We start from the raw sequence: 23,129 nt of genomic DNA, 5'->3' as shown, positions 1-23,129 counted from the left end.
TATTCGATATACATATATAATTTTTATAACCGCTGAAGCTAGCATAGTTACTTAATTGTGATGTAAAAAGGTAGTATGTGCCTGGAAAATACATGATTCTGTCCCTTTAAGGTTCTGTAGTTCTCCATCCAAAGTCCAAACATCAGCAGGACTTTACGAGAGCTGTGAACAAATATCCATACACCTGTGTGAATGCCGTTTATTTTTACCTTTAGAGGCTAAATTTAAAGACTTTGAGGGTAAAAATAAATAAATGTTTTTGTAATTATATCCAGATTCATAAATTGAATGTATTTTTCCAGAGAAAACCCAGATAAACAACGTAAATGAAACAGAAACAAGGTTGCAAATTATTCTCTTTATTGAAGACCTTCAGCGTCCTCCACAGGAAGCGAAAGCGCCGTAGAGTGACAGAGGTAAACATGAAAATATCTCCTGTTTTTAGAAATCTTCTCTCGAGCCGCCAGCAGCGTATCTGTGCCCGACGTTGCGACTCAGCAGCAGTTGAGGAGGAATCTCTGTTGCAACCTCGCAGGCTTGTTGTAAACATCATTAGAGCACAAAGTAATTGATTCAGGACTCCTGTTGTATTGCACATAAAATCTATCTGAAGGCAGATTAATTAATTAAAACACTCCTATCAACAATATTATTCACATCAATTCTATCATTTTCTCCAGCTTTTCTTCATGGAAAATAAATGGAATGTAGTTAAAATGTATGAACCAGTGAATTAAAGGTTACAACAGAGACACTAATTCAATTTCTAGTGTTTATATCGTCAGTTTTCCCTCATCCTAGGGGGAAAAAGGCACCAGGAATGTTCAGCTGTTTCGCTCTGGAGGCGCCGCCGGCCGCGTTCAGTACCTTTTCTGGCGCTTCGGGTTGTACTTAACGAGCAGGCCGAGCGAGGCGTAGCCGAACAGGAACGTCTGGACGAACCACCGCCAGCGAGTGTTCGGGTGGTTGATGCCTTTGTCGCTGCGAGGAAACAAAAATAAATGAATAGAAAAGCGTTGGAGGCGGTTTTTAGACGTGATCCTGTTCTTTCGGTGTTTGAATGCTTGAAATTCAAGCACTTTTCAAGTATTTTCAAGGTAAGTTTTCAAACTTTTCCAGGCCAACACTGAGAAAAAAATAATAATACCAATTACTTAAAAAATAGAGATGCACTTTTTTCATTTCCGATATTTGAGATTTATCAGCCGATACCGATCCTAATCAGAAAAAACAACTTAAAACCTTTTTTTTAAATAAACAAATGTACTAAACAACAGATTTATTTAATAACTCTGCACATTAAATACACAAATAACTTCACAAACTTGATCAGACATGTAGAAGCAACTTTAATTTGTTCAATCAGTGCAGTTAGACAATGTAAAAATAAATAATGAAACTAAAATTGACATAAATAATAGGTTGACTACTTTAATCAAACGTAAAAAAAATAAACTGCAACAAAATTGTTTAATCTCGCTAAGTTTTCTGGTATTTAGGAAATGGAAATAATTTTAGTCATTTTAAATGACCTAAAACAAGAAAATTTTAGTCTGATTTAACAGACGGCAAGAAAAAAATGTTTGTTTCTTATTAATAGAGGTATTAAATTAAAAATATGTTTTCCACATTTAAGCTTTTAATTAATTGTTAGATTACATTTCATAACAAAACTGAATACCAAGAACTTTCAAGGACTTGATACAGAAATCAAGCAAACCTTGAAATGTTTATCCAAACATTAGTGAATAAAATACGTATTTATTTAAGTTTTTGTGTAGTTTAGAGAAAATCCACAACAAATTCAAACTTGAACACCAAACTCTTGTATATAAAATGTGTTTAAAACATATTTTTCAGTTATATTGGCGCCCATAATGATTACATGCAATAGTCAAATGAGTTTAAATCAGATCAGCCTGAGCTCTACCACCACCTGGTGGACGGTTGGGCTCCCTGCAGTCTTACCTGCACAGCTTTAAAGCGTAAAGAGCTTCACCGAGATGAACAGCAACGGCTGCCCACCACCTGAAACACACAGAGAAACCCATTTAATCACCGAAAGAGAACTTCATTAAACATCAATTTGTCTCGTTTGTCCCTCTATAAACTCCTTATCCTGCTTTTACACAATTTTATTAATGTTATCACTACAAACTGGGACACCAGGACTGGAGTTTGGGTCCGTTTTGACCCGGTTCTGTGAAACCAGAGGCAGCCAGAGAGCCACGTTCTGACTGAAACAAATCTTCCAGTAAATGTTTGACCCTGAGTTTCTGGAGAGGAGGCTTGGAGTCTCTTTATCTACACAAATCACTGGGTTTGTTTTATCTCTGCAGACAGACGCCCTGACGTCGGCTCCGGGTCGGTCCAGACTGCCACACTGCAAAAACACAGGGCTTTAACAAGCATCTTTAGTCTAGTTTCTAGTGCAATTATCTTAGTAGCCTTGAAATAAGACAAAACTAACTTATAACCAGATTATCAGCAAGATATAGGAGCTTGATTAAAGTAAGTAATTCCTTCATATTGATTAAAAAAACAGAATTACTAGTTCCTCTAGCAGATTATTTCACATATAGTAAAATATTATTTTCATATTATAAGTTAAATAATCTTCCAGCACTTTTTCATCAACATTAACACATTATTTACCACAAATAAGCTTCTATATTTTGATTTAAAGTTACTTAAAAGTTAATTTTGTCTTATTTCAAGTATATTAACATATTTGCACTGCAAACTAGACCAAAAACACTTGGTAAGATTTTGTGTTTTTGCAGTGCGTTTCTCTCTGACCTGCAGTCTGTCCACTTCAACCTGATGACAAACCAGGACATGAACTCAAGTTCTGCTTTAAACTTTGGAAACGTTGCAACGGAAACAACTTTAGAGGCTCGAAACAAAAAGTTTCACTTTCCAAAACGAACGATTGTAAACAAGCATCAAAAAGCAGAAACAATGTAATACAGAAAACATCTTCTGAGTTGAAATCAGTTAATCATGTTAAATATCACATAAATCTTTGGTTATTTTTCTAACAGTTTTGAAGCCAACGGCCTGCAACACCAAGCCGGTTCGGATGATGGACGGTTCTGAAAACCACTTTAGGTTTTGTTTTACAGCTGATGAGAGTAGTTTTTAGTTTTATTGTTTATGGAAACTAAACAAAATTGTTTCCTTATTTTAAATTAACTACTAGAGGAATAAAAAAAATGATAAACAGTTGTTCTATACAGCAGAGAAAATCCCAAAAGAAAAGTAGAAAGTTTAAATGAATGGATTTTTTTTTTCTTAATAAAATTTGGAGAGGCTGGAAAATGGCGTTCCTCAGGGACGGGGCTCGGTCCACTTAAAACGACTCACCAATGATGTCACCTTATGCGCCTCTTTCCAATGTTTTTCATCTTTTTGGCTGGAGATTGAGGCACTTGGACATTTTGTGTCATAAAAACATTTGTTTTGAAGTATGTGTCTAAATAAAATTTGTGATTTGTGTTCAATTTAGCTTTTTCTTTAAAGACAGATACATTTTGTACCAATGAACAAAACTTCAATAAATAAACTAAAATTAGTATGAACAATTAAACATTAAATACAAGTGAAATTTTAGCATCTTCGTGACTATTTAACTTCAAAATGTACCAAAACTACTTTACTTTGCAAAGAAAACTGACTGATATGGAAGGATTTGGAAATCAAATCCTCTAAAGTTTATATGAATAATCAGCACCTGGAGAGAATCCACACACATGGAGGGAAAACATGCAAACTGTATGCAGTAAAACCCAAAAAAGACCTTCTTCCTGCAGGGCAACAGGTCTACAAACTGCTGCTGCAAGATAAAACTTTGTTTCCTTACAGAAGATAATCGGCAGAATTTAGAAATCCTTTCAAAATATTGGATTATAAATCAGGAAGGTACAAACTAATGAAGGTTAAATAATGAGCAACAACCATCAATCAGTCAGGAGCTGCGTTTCTATTACAAATGTGCAGAAAACTTTAATATTCCTATTATGTATTTTTAAAAAAACTACTTTGCAATTCTGGTACTTCCACTAATTGAAAAATGCAATTAAAATCACATGTGAATTAGTTTGTTCACGCAATAATTAATTAAACCATCATCCTCCGACTACTTCCTGTTGTCTCCTGTCCCAGTGGAAAGATCTGGTTGCTGATCATGTGACTCGTGATGCAAAAGATAAATAAACCAATTTCATTACGGCTGAAAAACCACGGCATCCAAAATGGTCAATGGAAAAGCAGCAAGTCGCAACATGGAGACTGAATGTCTCTTCCACCATTTTATAAATCACTAAAGTTACCCTGAAGATAAGTAACGCCTGTCACATGATTTGAATTTCTCCTAATCTTCTGCAGAAACTGCAGCAGTCACATGACTTTAAGGGCCTACTAACAAACCATTAAGGCTGATGATGGTATTCACGCTCTCGTTCGCAGCGACTATATTTAAGATCTACTCATCAGCGCAGGCGTGAAAAGCCGTGTTTTCATATGAATAGAGCTGTTAGGGCTGGTTTTGCACATCACAGAAAGCCATTTTGTCTCTGTGATGTATTTACTCATCAGGAGTCGCTGTGGTTGTTGCGACAGCTCCTAATCTCTTACCCTTTGTACATCAGGTCAGCATAGTAATACACCAGGTGACTGCACAAGCTGCCAAACGGACCGAGGCAGTCGTACGGGATTACATCCGGTGCAAACACGATCAGCTGCAAAATAACAGTGGAGAGTTTAGATGTAAAACACCCAAAACAAACAGTTTATACAGTTTGTGACTATTTTTTTTGTTCATAAATTTTGTCGAAACATAATCAAAGCTGCTAAGAACGCTGCATTTTTCCATAAAAGTGATTTATACCTTTTTGGGGATTTTTGCAAAAACACAATTGTAGTCATAAACAAGTTATAAAAAAATAAAAATACAACAATTAAAATATAAAAAAAAAAAAAAATTTAAACAATTACAATAAAATAAATATATATTTTAAACATAATTTTTGTATTTATTATTAAATAAATGAATAAAAACAGGTTAGAAAAGCATAACATAGGATTAATTTCATATACGCTCCCATCTTCCTGTTCCTTTGTTTTTTTTATTTCAAATTCCAAAACATTTTATTGATTCTAAAGAGAAACTAAATATTAATTACATTTTACAAAGCGTCGTCGTAGCAGGTTATGGCTGCAGGCAGGAAGCATCTCCTGTAGCAGTCTGTGTTACGGGGAATCTGAAGCAGAGTTTAATTCTGAATATCTGTCTGAAGATTTTCTGTTTTTCTAAGGCATGAAGAGGAAACTCAGGGTTGTCCATCATTTTCTTAATTGTATGTAAAATTCAGCCGTTCTCAGAACAAAACCCTCCTCCTTTATCAGGCTGTTGAGCCTTTTTAGGTCCCTAAATTTAAACTTTTCTCTTCTCGTGTGGGTTTTGTTGCTTTGCATCATTTAAACTCAACTCTGGGGTCGTATTTATGAATGCTGTGAGTCCAGGAGGCCATCGGCGTCCAGTTCATCAATAAGTTACAGAGACGCTAACAAAGTGTGAAACTCCAATAAACGAGTCTTTGCTTCAGTTTCCACTGCGACCAACAAAGCGTTGCTTCTCAAGAGTCCCAACCAAATCGGTTTTGCTTTTAATTCATCAGTTCTGCACAACCAGAGTCACATGAAGATGAATGAACAGAAGATATATGGAGGAAATGAATCTGAATCATTTTAGAATTTTACACTCAGGGTGGGTTTAAAATTAAATTTTATTATTTCACCACAAGTTAGCGAGGAATCATCTGATTCCTTTACATTTAAAATGGCACAAACACAGAATTAAACTCCGCTTTAATTTTCTGTGATCTTTGTGTCTGCATTGGTTGTTATTTTTATTTTAAAAGACATAATGCACATTAGGAAATGTGCTAAAGTCAGCCAAAAAGGCTAGTTTTCATCTGCAGTCCCTCAATTAATAAAAATACAGTGCACACTGGGCAAGCTACCAAGCTTCTTCCTTAAAAGAAAAACTGCAATAATAATAAAAATAGTAAATAAAAAGCAAAAGTTAACCAGAAACTGGATGTGAAACACAAACTTCTAAGATCAATCAATAAGCAAACGTGTTAAATATGACATTTTTGCTTTTCCCAGGATTTATCTTTGTAGACTTAAGGAAAATGTTTAACTTATCTTTTCAACAAAGATGGCAGCATATCAGTAAAGGTAATACATGACTTATTTTATTTATTCTACACGTTTCATAACAACAGAAAATGTAAACAAATCAAACCTTTTCCTTGGTACCCAGAAGAGCAGAAATAAGGAAAACTACATATTACATATGTAGTGCTAAGATAGCTTCCACTTTGTGTATTAATGCATATTAATGTATATTTGGTGTTTGGAACATCAAAGTAGGCAGCTATAAGCGTTTTTATAGGGAGCCTTATGTATTTTAGCTATTTGCAGGTGGTTGTGAATGCAATAGATCAGATTTAATTTAAAAGAAAACAAACTACAAAAAACTGACACTGGTCAAAACTGAACTGCATTGTTAGGATATATTCTTAAAAAAATACAGTTTGGCTTGTTGGAAATAGTTAATCTCTTCTAAGGGGATCACAACAGGGGAACTTTTCTCACTTTCCAATGCAAATCTATAACTAACACTGCAGGGCAACCGGACCCACCATGATGTTTATGCCTAATCTGAAAGGACAGCACACATTAAATGATAATAACGTTCATAAATTCGGACATTTTGACCGAGAATAAAGAAGCGTTTTGTTGTTTAAACGTGAACTGGCTGCTGCGTAGCGTCAGTCCAGCAGATCAGGTTAATTTTAAGCCAACTTAGACTTTAACCTAAAGTCTGTTGAACCCGCCTTAGGACTTAATTAACACTGATAAGATTAGCTATCAACACGATAACCGCATTGACAGTTTTTAACGAAATAGGATACATTAATTGGCGTCAGAGAAGAACATTAAACTGAACTACAGCAGCAGACGTTGTTTAAATAATTTAAATTTACCCGGGGGAGGATATATTAGGTAACCCCAACTGTGCAAAATATTTAATAAAAGTTTGTTAGGATCACTTAATATTTGCCCTAATTATGTTCAGTCGGAGAAAGTTTAAATTACTTACAGTAAAGTACCCAAATGAGGCCGTTATAGTAACGATCCAAAAGAGAGTGGTCCGTTTAAAATAACCGCTAGGAGCCATTGCTGCTGTTTAACGTTGTTCTACGGTGGTGGCGCCGCCGTCAAATACGACCGACTCGAAACAACACGCACACGTCAACCACGGAGGAGGCGTTTTTGTTGTTTTTTAAAAATTTCAGTCCAAAGCTCGTATAAAAATAATAATAATTCTGAAGTAATTGTATGACATCTGTATTTTAATGTGAGTAAGTATTATGTTCTGTGAGGGCTTCAGAATGAAGACGACGGAACAAAAAATAACATGAACGCTGTATGCTCTGGGTTTTTACCTTAGAATGGCCAAGTCTCTTTTATTCCTCTGTCAATTTGATACAGTAGGGGCTTCCGCACTTCCCATATTTGTGTCCTCTGTCACTTTTATCAGCAGTTAAAACTGTTTAATTCGTTGTTAACATGTCGTAACCTGTATTTCCGAGCCGCCTTTAAACGCAACATGAGACGCTCGCGCTGGGTTTACACCTGTGCGGCAGTGAAGGAGACCTGCTGCTGCTGTGCGGAGCTGCGCAGGTGTGTTAGAATCATGGCAGCAAACCAGCAAAACGCAAAGAACTTTTCACAGTTTTTCCCCCCAAACTTACAGACTGTTGAGTAAAACTGTTGGCTGCAGGTAAAGTTAGCTAAAAGATGACTAGCTAATATCAATACAGCACATTAAGCTTGTTAACAAGTAGCTTGTAGGCTACTGGTGTTGTCTATATTCAGCTATGATTCATTTTGCCCCCCAAAAAAGTCGATTCCCCCTAAAGCCCCTCTCCGCCTGGAGCCGGGGCTGAATATAACAGGGAGTCTCTAAGAATCCAGCCCCTTCGTTCACTACACGAGTTGTCGGCGGACTGTCGGTCCATTTTCAAAACCTGACAGAAATCCAGGTGTAACGGTTCGATCGGGTTCGTCGTGCCGTGTGGTGTCCAGCCACATGGGCACAAAATAATGACTACAAGTCCAGTTAACTCATTTAAAACCAGGCATTAATCAATGCTTTACTAGAATCTACCTGTGATGCATGTGACTGAATGAAAATCATTACAACCTATTTATGTCACGTTAACAAAGAGCAGCTGAAATGTTACAGCAATTTGGATCCAGTTCCTCCCCTTGTCATTTCTATATTCTTTGCACGAAATGCTGAATAAATATTAATGTTGTTTCCACATATCCTCTCCAATGTCCGCTGGACTTCGGGTTGCGCCGTGTCAGCTGTTTGTGATTCCCCGGCATTGACGCTTCCAGTCGGGGGAAATCGCTGATTTAGATCGGAGCGGCCACGACGATCCACCGTAACCCACCACACACTAAACCAAACCAACTTTATTTATAAAGCACTTTAAAACAACCACAGCTGATACAAAGTGCTGTACATTAAAACACAACTTAATAAAAACTTACAGTTTCAAAACAAACACATACAATTTAAAATTAGACCCCGCTGGTGTTGAAAGCCAAGTAAAATAAATGGGTTTTAAGACGAACTTTAAAAGAATGATCCGTTACGGAATCACCAGCGGCAATCTTGGATCGGCCAACGATCTAACATTGTCATAAGGGGAAAAAAGGGGCAAAAAAAATCGTGTGAACTATTGCATTATATAGTCGGATGTGCCCGTTTTCTCTATTTAAATACTGAAGGGCAATATAGTATACAGACTTCACATCTGCACTCTTCTGGTTGAATGTAGTATTTATTTCCACTTTGGCTTTATGTTGTTTTGTTTTTATTCAAGTACGTTTTTTTGTTAATTGAGACTGAGAATCCATTTTGTTTTTGGTTGTTTTGTTTGTTTAGTTTATCAGTTCCAGTGTTATATGTTATAAAATAAAGTGTATCTATCTATGGCAGGAAATCACATGCATTATTACGTCATTTCCATTAAATCAGTGTCAAAAAGTCTTGAAACAATATTATGGTTTATCGCAATCTTTTTAGACAAATGTGTTATTAGCAAAATGTGTTATCGTGACAGGCCTGATCTCACTTGGTGCTGCTAAAGAGTTTGACCTGAAAAGAGGAAGAGTACGACACAACTACAAACCTACCAAGACCTGGCCGCCCAGTGTTAAACGTATTTGTACAACTACAAAATACAGCAGTTGTAGGCAGAAAAAAATAATAAATTCTCACCAAAGGATGCATTCTTTTTTAAAATTACTGTAAAAATTATAGAAATAAAAACGTAGACATTTCTGAGTTTCAAAAGTCAAGCATTTGCCAGAAAAACCTGAGAAATGTTGCGATTAATCTCAGAAATTTTCTGGGGGAAAAAACTTGGACATTTCTGAGTTTCAAAATTAGAAAATTTTGACTTTTGGAAAATTTCAAAAGTCAAAAATGTTAACATTTCTTGATGTTTGATAATATGATTTAATTGTACAACAGTAATTGTACAATATGATTTAATTGTACAACAGTAAGACCAAAAGTTGACATTATATTTTCATTTGAGCTTTCTCTCTTGCGTTACGCTGCACCGTTCCCAAGCCTTCTTTTAAAGTCTCTGTTTTGGAGGCTGGTTGTCTCAGTTGGGAAGGTTTTTGTTTGCCAAGACGAATACACACTCCAATAATGCTGACATCCATCACATGAGGAGGTCAATCCATGACAGATAGCGTCTCATTGTGTTTTATCTGTCGGGGTACATGAGTTTACTGCAGCTTCATCATCTTCTTCATGGAAAAAGTGGAGCTCTTAGAGAGTTGGGTGTTGGGTCAAAAACAGTTTTTTTGTTGTTGTTTTGATTGTTGTTTGTTTTGTTTCTGCAAAACAACAGGCTAAAAATGCAGCATCCACCTCACGATGGCGCCTCTCTCATGTTTGACTTGTGCAACTTTTCAAAGAAAAAACGAAATTCGCCCCCAAAAACTTGCTGAACCACATTTAACAGCAGTAGCTGCATCAGGCTCTTGCAGAGAAGTTTTAACCCACTTTTCTTTCCACGTTGCTTCAGGCGTTGCTACACCAGGATTCTTTGGTTGTCCTGTCATTCTTTTGAACGTTTGAAGCTGCGTTTGGGGTCATTTAAGCTGTTTGTGATGTAGTTTGGGAGAATCAAGCTACATATTTTACTCTAGAATAATTTAGTATGCAGAGGAGTTCATAGATCATCCAACACCGACATCGTTCATAAGCACCGTGTGTTGCGTTTGTGCTGATATGCTACGTTCTACTGAGGTTTGTATAATCTGAGAAGGAGCGTGTGAGTTTCTATGTCCAGGCCTGTGAATACTGACAGCTTCCTTCTTATATTTGATTGTTTATTTCATTTTTTTATTAACTCCTTTTCTTATAAAAATGATTTTTTTTTAAATAAAAAACAAATTTTTATGAAGTTTTTAATGAAAATAATGAGTTTTTTAATAGAGAAAACCTACTTTCTTATTTAAAAAAGTTTATTTTATTAAAAAAACTCATTTTTTTATTTAAAAATATGACTTTTTAAGTTAAAAAAAATTCCTTTAAGATCTTTTATTAAAAATCTTTACAAAAAATCCAATATTTTTGTTTTTTTGACAAAAAAATCTTACATAGGTTTGAATAACAGATACACGTTTACAGCACAACAAATCGACTTTTGAGAGAAGGGGTAACTATAAACGCTTTATTTTCTTTAAAAATTTATGTAGAATAGAATAGAATACTTCTAAGATTTCTTTAAAAAATCAAACCATTTTTTATGAAATAAAAACACATTTTATTATTAAATTTTAATCAAAAATTAGTTTGTAATAGTTCTTTTTGAAAAATGATAAAGAATCCATATAACAACTATCCACTATTCATATAGACACAAAACAGGCAATGCTTATATATAAAAATAATAACAAAGAAAAATCATGTATCTTTAAATGATGCAACTCTACTGAATCAATATGTATCATTACACCTTGATATAATATTACATTTTATTATTTTCTTAAAAGTATTAGTGGATCTGCTCTAAGTTTTAACACTAAAACATAAAATATCTGCTTTCCTTAACATCCATCCTCACTCAAACTGAAAGAGATCATCAGTGTTTTACTACTTTGACTTTTAAGTTGATTTTTAAAAGAAAAAATATGCACATATCTCTGCAGGCAGGACTGAGCCGCAGCTGTTTGTAGTGATTTCACATTAGCTGGTCAGCCTGTCGGCTGAAACCGTTTCTAGTTATCTTTAATCACTCGATCATTGTATGTTAACCTGGAGCATAAGTAATAATCTGATGGGACGGTTCAGTGATAGAGGACTTTTCCCCTTTTCCAGAAATGCATCTGAAATATTTTAGATCATATTTACACAACTAGAAGTTCATTAGTATTTTGAGTTTTATGTGTTATTTAAAATATGCAGGTCTTGCATGAGTTATGCAAGTTTGTAAAAAACAAAAAATGCTGAGGTTGTCTGATAGGATTTAGCTGAAGCACAGAGAGAAAGCTGAGACATTGATTTTCTTCCTCTTGCAGATAAAAGATAAAACAATGGAGCTTGCTGTGCTCGCCCTGATAACTCATGACTGCATTGTCTTCTTTTATACTTGCAAAACTGTAAATCTGCTCCTGGACTTTGCTCCGTATTGACGTTCAGTGTTTACATTATCAGTGCATTTCAATTGTAGTTGCTTCCCTAAACACAAGGAAAAAAAGGTCCAGACAGTTACAGCTGACAGGTAAAAGTCCAGTTGCTCCTGCTTCAGCCATCCTTTGTTTTCCCACAGGGCTGCTTTGCATATGAACATCACTGACTGAATTCAGCTCACTGCTCCACTTTGCTCTTTTTCCAAAAAGTAGTTCCCTAAGATTGCTGCATGTTGAAAGCATTTTCTGTAAAGTTAAAGCTGAAGTGTGTAACTTTTATTTTTAAAAATATGCTGTTTATTTTGACATATTTGTTAAAACTGTCACCATGTCGTGACAGCGTAATATGAGACAGATAATCAGAGAAAAGATTGATTTCCTCCACTTTCGCCGTAAACTATTATTGCCGTCTGCAGAAGTGAACCAAAAGCAACCAATGAGAGTCAGGAAGCAAGTGTCAATCATGCTCACATATGCTGCAAAAAAAAGGTTCCTGTAAACAACTATTACAGGAACCTTTCAATCTAACATCTAACTAGCCTTAACATTCATATGTAGCTGCTTCCCTGAGGCCCTAAATACAACCACAAAGCTGTGCTAGCTGCAGCTTGACACAAGATTGTGATTGACAGTGCAAAGTCAAGTCTATTGGCTCAGATTGGTTGTTTCTGGTTAGCGAAACTATCACAACAAAGTGACATTTCAGTGAAAGTGCTTAAAATAAGTAGAACGTGTTTCTGTCTTTGTACCTTAGCATCATGTGACACAAACCGTGAAGTGGTTTCTGTTAGTGACTCGCTGTTTTGTTTCCATGTCTCTGGCCTTCTCTCAGATCTGGAGTTGGATGGCTGTTAGATGTGAGCTGGTGAGAGTTGGTGAGAGGTCGGGGGATGCTGCGGGGGTCAGAGTCCCCACCTTCAAACATTCACCTCACCCTGTCCCACCCCCTCTGGCTTTGGTGAAACTTTCCAGGATTTTTAGTTCAATATAAATAGGTGCTCTCTCACGATAGAGAGACACTGACTGACCTCATTCTCAGCTGAAACACCCAGACACCAGCTCTGCCGATCAACTGCGATGTGGAAAGACTCCAGTCATGGTAAGAATTACAGGATAAGAGTTACAGGAGCTAAAAATCAGCTATTCTGTGATTAAAGTAGATTTTTTAAAGCTAAAAATCAATTATTTTTTAAAAAGAAATAGCTCTTTATTCAATGTAAAAACAAAAAAAACAAAAAAATTTAAACAAAAAAGTAACTTTTTTAAACTAGTAATGAGCTAATTTAGGAACAACACCATGTTGCTTTTTAAATCTAAAATCAGTGGATTTTTAAACTAAAAATCAACTATTTTATCCAGATTTCTGTTTTGTTGAAACAGTCAAAACTTTTAGGGTCCGTTCACACTGAAGCCTGAAGTAACTCAATTTCGACTTTTTTCATGTAATGCGACCTGTATTTGATCTTTTCATGGCAGTTTGAACAGCACAGATTATTTTTATAGGATTATTTTTCGAACGCGACCCACATCTGATAGTATCCGATTCAAATGCTACAACCAGGCCGCATTCATCCGAACTGATATCCAGTTCGGATGAACTGGATATCAGTTGATATCCAGTTCATCCGAACTGATATCCAGTTCATCCGAACTGATATTCGGATGATTCGCCCAAGCGGGAAGAAAAACAACAACCATGATGGACAATATGAGGATTAAGTTGTTAATATGCTCCTCAACAACACGTTCAAATATGTAAGCTAAGCTACACCGTTAGCCTCCATGTTTACTTCCGCAAACACCGAGCACTTTTTCTTCTTCTTCTTTTTATGGCGGTTGGCAGAACACTTAGAACGGTCACGCTATTGCGCCCTCTACTGCGCATGCGGGACACTTTAGGTCCGTTCACACTGCAGAACTTATACAGGTCGCATTTCTGTGGCAGTTTTAACGGCCCGGCAAAAAAAAAATCCGATTTGACACAAAAAAATCGGAGTTGGGTCACTTCAGGCTGCAGTGTGAACGCATTTAAGCCGTTTTCGCACTGCAAGGAACAGAACTTCGGTCCGCTTCCACCTCTGCTGCAGCAGCCCTGTTGTGTTTGCATACAACTGTACCTGACGTCACTATCTCTGAAACTAAATGGTTTCGATGCAGCGGCCGAAGCCTTTTCCTCAGAGATACGGTGGAAAACTTTCTCATTCCTCGTTGACCGATCTAGTTCATTCTGCACTCGTTCATCAGGGAGCGAGCGGAGGAAAGAAATTACCTCATCATGGGACCAGGTAACAGCAGAATATTGAGGGGAATTCATTGCAAATTTAAAATATATATTTAAAAGAGCACTTTTTTTTTTTTTTTTACAAAATACAGTAAGAACAGTTTAGTGAGAGTTAGCTGGACCCGATCAACGGCTGACTGCAAAAACAACCAGCTGCTGATTCTAAGCAGCCCCGCTTGGCCGGCCCGATTGGAACCAGCCGGGTCGGAGGTTCTAATGCAAACACGGTCGGCCCTTTGACCCCGTTCCGTTCGGTTCCTTGCAGTGCGAAAAGCGGCTTTAGAGACAGAGGAGAAACGCGCATCTTGCCAAGCAGAAACTGATATTTATTTATCACTGCTCTTTTGTTATTTCAAGTTTATTGATATTTCATTAACAAAATGTGTTTTAACAATTGAAATGTGTTTTAACAATTTGCTCGTGTGTTCTGCGTCAGCCAGATGTTTCTGGTAGAACATGAACAGTGTCTCAGTGTCTTTGCTCCGTATCTCTCTCCCCAGATGAGAGCCGGGTTTCGGCCTCCAGCAGCGGCTCGTCTCGCAGCGCCAGCCGCAGAAAGAGGACGAGTTTCTCCAAAGAGCACGTCGAGCTTCTGCGCGCCACCTTCGAAACCGACCCGTACCCCGGTATCAGCCTCCGGGAGAGCCTGTCTCAGACCACCGGTTTACCGGAGTCACGCATCCAGGTAAGAAACTACGCAAACGATGAGTTTCCATTAGCAGAGCAGCAAAGAGGAAATCTGAGAGAGAGAAATAAGAGCCGAAAATACACTTTACAAAATGGAAAAATTAAATCCAGATATTTAAAAATACAGAGAAAACAGGATCAGCTGTGTTAGATACCAGGAAAAGAAGGGAAAACTGTTGTTTTTATTTATTTACTTACTTGGTTGTTCATAATGTATGTATAAAAATATTTATTTACACTTTTCTTTTTATATTTTGCTTATTTTTGTCAAGCAAAATATATAAATAATTCTAATTTTAGACACAGAGAGCAATATTATTGATCTATTTCTGTATTAGTATTTATCCTGTAATGATCATTTTCCCCCTTTTTTATCATTTTTCCCCTTTTTTGGTTTGTTTGTGTTTTGGTTTTTCTGTAGTTTTTTTTATTTCCATATTGAAAAGTTAAAAATGACTGAAACAAAAAAAACAAGATGAAACTAATACAGAAATAGAGAATATTTCTGTATGTTTCTAATTTTAGAATTAACATTAGATTTGATTAAAAAGTGTAATTATGCATAAGTTTTTAATGAAAATTCATTTAAAAAGTAGAAATCGCTGCATTCTTTATATTACTGAATCAGTTTGCTGTTTTCATGCTTTTATTATGAAATCTCAGTTTTTAAAAGCGTCCTACATTTCAGATCCTACTGATCCACGTGTCTTAAATCAGAACCTGTTTTTATCACATTTGAGGTTCACCTGATTTGTTCCTGCTTGTCTGGCGACTGATTAACTGAACCTGTTTTTATCACATTTGAGGTTCACCTGATTTGTTCCTGTTTGTTTGGCGACTGATTAACTGATTTTAATCAGCTCCGTGTTTAAACTCTTGTTTTGTTTTATTTCCTGTCCAGGTTTGGTTCCAGAACCGTAGAGCCCGCACCCTGAAATGTAAAGAAGCAAGAAAGGCTCTGTGGCTGTCCAGCAGCCCGCATCCTGATGCTTTCCCTTCACCTCCAAGCGTCGCCAGCAGCGGGTCATCGGCACCACTGAGGCCTCTGGGGCCACTGCCCACCTACCCAGAACCCATCAAACCGGAAATGGACAAAACCACCTACTACAACCAACGCCCTCCTGCTTACTCTCCCCCTGGACAGTACAGACCCTTATTTGGGCTTCAGAGTAGCCACACCACAATGCCCAGTGCGCCCATGTGGGGCATGTGGTCCCAGCCCGGCACCCAGGCCTCTGCTGTTCCCCCTCCGTGGTGCAAACCGCTGGAGATGATGAGCTTCGCCGGCAGCGGGTCAAACGTCTCGTACCCGGAGCAGCAGATGTACAGCACCTCCGTCAGCTCCCTGTCCTCCACTCCAGCCACGCCGGACTCTGGGTTCTGGGAATCCTGCGTCGGGAGCAGCCCTCAGCTGGAGAGGTTTTGGACTGGGATGGTTCTGGAGGAGAGCAGCGAGCCGCAGTATCCTCAGGCCCCCCCGCAGGCCCCGCTGCAGGCTCCCCTGCAGGCCCCGCTGCAGGCCCCCCTGCAGGCCCCGCTGCAGGCCCCCCNGGCCCCGCTGCAGGCCCCCCTGCAGGCCCCGCTGCAGGCCCCCCCGCAGGACCCGCTTCCTGTTCTGTCCCTGGAGGAGATCCTGGGGGTGTTGGATGAAAACTGGTTGGAAGGAGAAACTCTGGAGGGTTGTGCTTCTTAAGAAAAAACAGCTTCCTATTGATGCTGTGTTAGCTCAGATCTTTGGTCATTTGTACTTTTATTTATAGCTGCAGTGTGTAACTTTTATAAAACGTTCTTCACTTGGTGACAGTTTTAGCAAATACTCTGTATAAAATTTACATACTGCAGCTTTAAAGTATGTGCAGCTTAAATAAATTCACGTTTTGTGTTTAAAGAAACACAGTGTAACGTTTGAAATGACTGAAAATGTTTATTAATTTAAAGTTTTGTCTTTTAACACAATGTCACTTGGTTTAATGTATTTATTAACCTACCCAATATTTAAAAACACGACTGATCATTTCTGTTAAAATAATAGATCTGAATTTCTGAAAGTTTTTTTTTTTTTACATTTACACAACTAATCTATCAAGCAGTGAAGAAAATGCAAGTCAACTGAGCAAACTGAAAATTATATGTTTTATTTCTAATAACTGTAATAACTACCTCTATTGTTAATATAGTGCAATGCAGGGACAGCCAGGGTCAAAGGTCATTCAGCATTCAGAGTCGTTGAATATAATTGATATGCAATCTAAAGTAAACTTTGTGTAATTTCATTATCGTGCAATATTTGTTTTTCCAAGGGAAAGGTGCTGTTACATCTTTTAAGTGTAACCGTCCAATAATTTACTTACCAGCTGCCTCTAGTACTTTTTTGCACCTAAAGCAAAACATTTAATCTGTTAGCACAGAAACAGAGAAAATATTTAATGTTTCAGGCAAAAGTAGTGGTGTGACTAAATAGTCAACATAGTGTTAGTTTGAACTATTATGAGCAGGCCTAGCGCTGCTTTAGCTGACAAATAATAGTTGTTTTTTTGGGTGATGGTTGGAGTCCCCCCCTGTTTTTTGAAAAGGGGAGCGGGTTTTTTTTTTTTTCTTGCCGATTTGAAAGGCAGAACTTCAACTTGGTGGGAAATTTTATGTTTTTGATTATTTATTCAATGTTGCATGACTCTATGTTTTTGTGTTTAATGATGTAATGCACTTTGAAATGCCTTGCTGCTGAAATGTGCTATACAAATAAAATTTGATTTGATTTATTAACTCAACTCTGAGTAGCTTTTGGCTCATTCTTGATTCACTGTTGGCTATGCTAGCTGCTAGCTTGACTTTGAGTTACCATCAGTTTTGAGTCTGAGTAGCTTACATTACTCTTAGTAGCAAATTTCTTGATTATGAGGAAATTTTAGCTTGGCTCTAAGTACTTGATAATTTATTTTATGTGTTATGGATTGCTTTTTTGTCTCGAAATGAAGATTTTCACTATTTGCTGGATTCTGAGTTGATGTTAGTGATTCTATGTAGCACTTAGCTCAACTGTGAGTAGCTGTTAGTTCCGCTATGGGTAGCACGTAGCTTGATTCTGAGTCGCTGTCGGCTTTTCCCGGTGTAGCTGTTGGCTAGTTCTGAGTAGCTGCTAGCATAGCTGTGAAAACGTGTCGATTGGACTCAGAGTAACTGTTGGTTTGACTTTCCGTAGCGCTTAGCTTATCTGTTAGCCGGGTTCTGAGTAGCTGTTAGCAGAGCTGTGAAAAGGTGTCAGTTGGACTTAGCTGGTTCCTAAGCTGCAGTTTGTTTGACTGCAGCTTAGGAGTCAAACTCCTAAACTGCAGTCAGCTTAGGACTGCAGCTAAGCAGTGCTAAGCTAAGCTGACCACTTAGCTTATCTAGGAGCTACGTTTTCAGAGATAAGCACTTAGCTTATCTCTGAGTAGCTGTTTGCTCGACTCTGTGTTGCTGTTAGCTATTTGTAGCTATTTATTCAACTTTGCGTAGCACTTAGCTTAATTTTGAGTAGCACTGGCTGGTCTCTGAGTAGCTGATAGCTTGACTCTAACTAGCTGTCAGCAGAACACAATACACTACTTTGCTAAACTCTAAGCAACTGTTAGCTCAGCTCTGCGACTTAGCACATAGCTGGACAAGGAGTAGCTGTCATCTAAACTTGATTAGCACTCAGCTGACTAGCTGTTTGCAGACTTTGAGTATCTGTTAGTTTGACTCGAAGTTACTGCTATCTGCAAACTGAGTAAAGTCAAACTAATAAAATAGCATAAGATAGGTGTTTTTTGACTTTATGTAGTTTTTAACTCAACTTTCAGTTTCTGTTAGCTCAACTCTGCTTGGCCCTTTGCTGGAGTATTAGATTTAATTCATGTTTTGCGATGCAGTTAGCTTTTCTCTTCGTAATCATTATTAGATATGACTACTAGAAATTGTATGCATCCAATTTACATCAGAAAGCAGAACATGATTAGTGAAAACTTTGTAAAATTTACACGACTCTTAGGTTCTCTTTCTTCATTCAAGAATTTTCTCTGTGTTAACGTATAACCACAGCGTTGGCTCTGATAAGTTATCAGAAAAAATTCCTCTGTCATTGATATTTGACAGCTCTGCTATCATGCAGGGGGGGGAGTAGGTTCGTTTCTGCAATGGGTGCCGCAAAAGGCTCTTATGTTAATGGTAATATGTGGGCTACACACAAAAACACGACTTTTATTTCCAAATCTGATGCATTTTACAGGCAAGAAAAGAGAAACTTTGAGGTAAACGTTTCCCACATCGTGTGTATTTCTCCCAATTTGAGAGCAGGACTTTGAGTCAAATCCTAAACTTTGTGTAATCATGTGAAATAAAGAGAATCCTGAGGATTATTGCTCCTGCTTTTAGGTTTTGCAGTTGCGTGGTCGCTGTTATTTCCACTATGTCTGTCAGAAATGGTCTTTAAACTATCTGACTCTTTTTATTTAAGAACCCAAAATGAACTGGGTCAGAAATGTTTATCGGGGTGTTTCTGCATGTGTGCAGTTCATCTGTGTCGGTCAGCAGTGGAGAAATTGACGTAATGCCTTTAAAAACCCAGAGTTGGGACGGCGCTGCGTCAGCAGACTGACCTCTGAGGTGGGGAAGAAAGTCACACAAACTGTTTTTATCTAAAGAGCAAAATATAAACTGCTGCTAGATGTTATTTTTAGCTTTATTTAATTTGTGTGATTTAATATTTTTCTGCTTGTTAAATTTTTCTTTTGCATGATTTCTTTGGGTTTTTTTTTTAGTTCCTGCTTTATACCACTAGAGGTCCTCGGTTAACCCTTCACACAATTTTAAACTAACTCAAACTTTTAAGCAAACAAAATAAGTTTCTAACAGTTTTTTGTTACAAAATAAATGCAAAAACCTGCATTTCCTGCTGTAGTTTCATCTGGTTCAAACCTCGGCTCGAGTGAGGTGTTTATCTGCCTAAACAGGCATTTCTAAATGCTTCTTTATTTTATCCACAAAATAAGACATAAAGTTGTTTCATCCTGTTTCACCTGACATAATAAAGCATGCTTCCTCACCCAACGAACCGTGAAAATAAAATAAACAGGATGTTGGGCCTGAAGCTTGTTCTGACCTCTCGCCTGAATACTCGTGTTGGGAGGAAGGGTGTCGGCATCATGACAGTGTTTGATGCAAGTTCCTTTCTCAATGCATGCAGAAGACATACAATAGGCTTAGACACAAGAGGCAACATGACTTATAGGATGCACTAAAGATAGATCAGCAGAGGAAACACTGGAGACTGTCTCCAGCAGGTGTTGACCAGAACGTGAGGGTTATGACAGCTGCATTTTTAATCAAAGCCGCATGTAAACCAAGACACATTTAGAGTTAGAGGTAAAAGAGTAAAAAATGTTGTAGAAATGTGTAGTATACTGAGTTAGTTCCTCATTTAGGTTTAGTTGGATTACCCCCCAGACCACTAGAGGGAGCAGTGGGGAGATTGAAGCAGAGTTAAGAAAGAAAGGCTAGGGTAGAATGAGCTAGCGCCTGTAGCGTGTAGGTTGTGTTCAAGACCGAATAAACAAGTTAAAGACAACTGCTGAGAGGGACTCTGATATCACAAAATGTGAATTGGGTAATCTATAAAATGAGTATTTCAACTAAATGTTGTTGAAATCCATATCATACAAATGTCTTCAAACTGTTTTTGTTGTTTGTGATGGGAGGATGTCCAGTAGCAGTCAGTCTTGCAAAAAATCTGTAGAGGCCTCTGACTGAAGAATGTAGCATGATATGCTAACAGCTCAAAATCTGGGAAACAGAGACAATATTACACAGTAAAATGTTCTGGGTGACACTTTTAGTTGTTGGCAAATGCTGCAAATTCAGCTTATTCGCTTTAGCTGCTCTTCTTTAAATGAGATGTTGGAGTAGGGGATGTTGGAATAGGGGATCTGAGATGCTTCCTCCTTCTCTCTCTGTTCTGCATCCATGAAGCCTCTTTTTCAGCTCCTCTTTGATTTGTGGTCATAGTTCCAGGATCTGTTGAGCTTTTGGGATGCTAATTTTCTGGTTCAATGTAAAAAAAAAAAACAATACCTTGTTACCATGGTTACGCATTATAAAAAGTAAGACCAAAAATCCATCCAGCTGAAGATAGGAGATAAAAATTAATTTTGAGAATAACAAGTTGAGAGATAAAAAAAAACAAAAGAAGCTGCTTTTTAATCTGAATTTGAATTTAGGGCGTCTTGTCACTTTAAATCCAAACGCTGCTGCTGGCCACGCCCCCAACTCAATATTTACATTCGCAAGTGAAACGGGCAAGATGCCCAACCGTCTTTGAACATTATGTACACGGTTTTTCTGAATGGTAAGTCAACAACAAAACACTTGTCTTTCCCAGCAGCCATTGTACATTGGGGCCTTAAAATTTGTTCAAAATAAAAATTAAATTCAAAAAAGAAAAGAAAAAGCTTGAAACTGAAATTGAAACTCTGCGTGAAACTGAAGGGAACAAAATCAGAAACACTTTTCAGATTCAGTTTTTGTTTTGTTTTTTTGTTTCAAATCTATTTTTCAGTTAAATTTTTGTCTTAAACTTTATGGCCCCATTTTAATTCCTCATACAGAAAGAAAAAACCAGGTGACCAAATGTGACGGAGCTTTGCTTTGGTTGCTAGGTAACAGGGCTGGGCTGGGGTTGCTAGGTAACGGTGTAACGCCTCAAATGTTATGAACAGTTTTTTTTTTTGAAAGGCTCATTTTCCAGACACCAAAACACTTGTTGCCAAAAAATGTCTAGGTGGGGTGTTTAAGCACTTTGGTTGTTTTTTTTTTTCAAGCATCTGAGACCCAAATGGAAGTACAAAATCGTGAAGAATTTGTATTTTTGGATTAGCAAACCTGCCTAAGCAGAAAACAAAAAAGCAATAGCGTGTTGCTGCCACTTGGAGGCAGCATCAGAAACAGGAAACACACTGCAGGCTGCTGTCAACGTGTTTCTCTGCCTTGGTCCCAAAAACCACAGGGATCTTGTTGCTGCTGCAGTCCTGGAAAAGATTTTGGACTGTAACCAAGTCAGCAACTGCTGTATGATCGAGGCCTGACAGACTCTCTGACCCCGGCGAATCTTTGTCTTGTTGACATCTGATTCCATTGTTTCCTGTGCAGCTTATAAGATAGACAGCATGGTTGTCTTAAACAGCTTCCTACTAGGAGATGCACTGAATCAATACTGGTCCATCCTGAGGTGTGACTTTGGGTTTTGAAGAAGGAAGCTCCCCAGATACGCCAGAGCGGCCTGTGAGTGATGGTCCTCAGCTGCTTCTGGGGCGAAGCCTCTCTAAAAATACGGCCTGTAATTTGACCAAATCCTCCCATGGAGCCCACGGCCGCCGCTCTAATTCAGGCGCTGGTCGTGATTGCACTGCGCCACGTTTCCCCCGTGTTCAACCTCAGTTTGCACTCCCACGCCGTGATTGATCTCGGCCTGTGACAGACAGGAAGTGTGTATTTATGTGTGAGTTCCTGCATGCGCTCATGCATTTCGATCTGGGAGATAGCATCTGGATAACCGATAGGAAATGTGAAAGGGAAGACTCGTAGGATTTGTTTGCCTTTCCTAAAATAGAAGAGCAAAGTTTCAGCAGGCCGGACTTCAGTTCTCTGTAAATACACGAATATCATTAGAAAATCGCAGATAATCAACGTAATATCATAATTATGTCAATTCAGAGTAACAGTGGGCGTTTATTGCATCATGTATCATTTATTGTGATAAATTACATATCGCAATAAGAATTTTGATTTATTGTTTCCACGGTAATTTTCTATTTTAGAGAAAGCATTTTACTTTCTCTAACAATAAAATTCTGTTTTATTGTTTTATTGAACAATAAAACAGAATTGTTCAATAAAATTCTGTTTTATTGAACATAATTTTTTATTCTGTTCAATAAAACAGAATAAAAAAATCTGTTTTATTGAACAGATTTTATTTCTGTTCAATAAAATCTTCAATAAATATCAATAAATTTGAAATATACAAATTCATTTTCAGCTTAGTGATACAAATCACACTTCTTCACATGACTGATGGTCTAGAGAAACGCATTATTTAAATTCATATTCAAAAATACTTTATTGGTCCCAAAGGGAAATTAAATGTTGTTAGTTATTATACATAGAGATGGCTGTTGGCAGGAAATATCTCCAGTAGCAGTCTGTGTTACAGTGAAATTGAAGAAGCCTCTGACTGAAGACACTCTGGACAGGGTCATGAAGATGATGCTGTATTGTTATTAACATGAGCAGCAGTGAAGAGTTATGGGCTATAACTGTGACACCCAGTCATAGTCATACAGTTACCTAA

At 37.6% G+C, this 23,129-nt stretch overlaps 2 protein-coding genes across 2 annotated transcripts; one reads left to right on the top strand and one right to left on the bottom strand.

Moving 5' to 3' along the window:
* Positions 1-758: 758 nt before the first annotated feature.
* Positions 759-7,306, bottom strand: tmem254 (transmembrane protein 254). Its single transcript, XM_008430410.2, has 4 exons — positions 7,172-7,306; positions 4,636-4,739; positions 1,969-2,028; positions 759-981 (listed from the first exon to the last, which is right to left on the bottom strand). Exons 1-4 carry the CDS (start codon positions 7,247-7,249, stop codon positions 861-863), a joined length of 363 nt encoding a protein of 120 aa, XP_008428632.1. The 5' UTR covers positions 7,250-7,306; the 3' UTR covers positions 759-860.
* A 5,334-nt stretch (positions 7,307-12,640) lies between these two features.
* LOC103477359 (double homeobox protein 4-like) lies at positions 12,641-16,643 on the top strand. The gene is made up of 3 exons (XM_008430433.2): positions 12,641-12,898; positions 14,581-14,765; positions 15,669-16,643. Exons 1-3 carry the CDS (start codon positions 12,877-12,879, stop codon positions 16,458-16,460), a joined length of 999 nt encoding a protein of 332 aa, XP_008428655.1. The 5' UTR covers positions 12,641-12,876; the 3' UTR covers positions 16,461-16,643.
* Positions 16,644-23,129: the final 6,486 nt, after the last annotated feature.

This window comes from Poecilia reticulata, linkage group LG15, assembly GCF_000633615.1.
Source record: "Poecilia reticulata strain Guanapo linkage group LG15, Guppy_female_1.0+MT, whole genome shotgun sequence".
Taxonomy (NCBI): Eukaryota; Metazoa; Chordata; class Actinopteri; order Cyprinodontiformes; family Poeciliidae; genus Poecilia; species Poecilia reticulata.
The sequence above is the reverse complement of the archived record's forward strand: the minus strand, read 5'-3'. Positions and strand labels throughout refer to the sequence as shown.

Coding starts and splice junctions, on each gene's coding strand:
- tmem254 (XM_008430410.2), bottom strand. CDS start 7,249: ATGGCTCCTAGCGGTTATTTTAAACGGACCACTCTCTTTTGGATCGTT. Junction 2,029..4,635: donor GCTGACCTGATGTACAAAGG/GTAAGAGATTAG, acceptor TGTGTGTTTCAG/GTGGTGGGCAGCCGTTGCTG. Junction 982..1,968: donor TACGCTTTAAAGCTGTGCAG/GTAAGACTGCAG, acceptor GTTTCCTCGCAG/CGACAAAGGCATCAACCACC.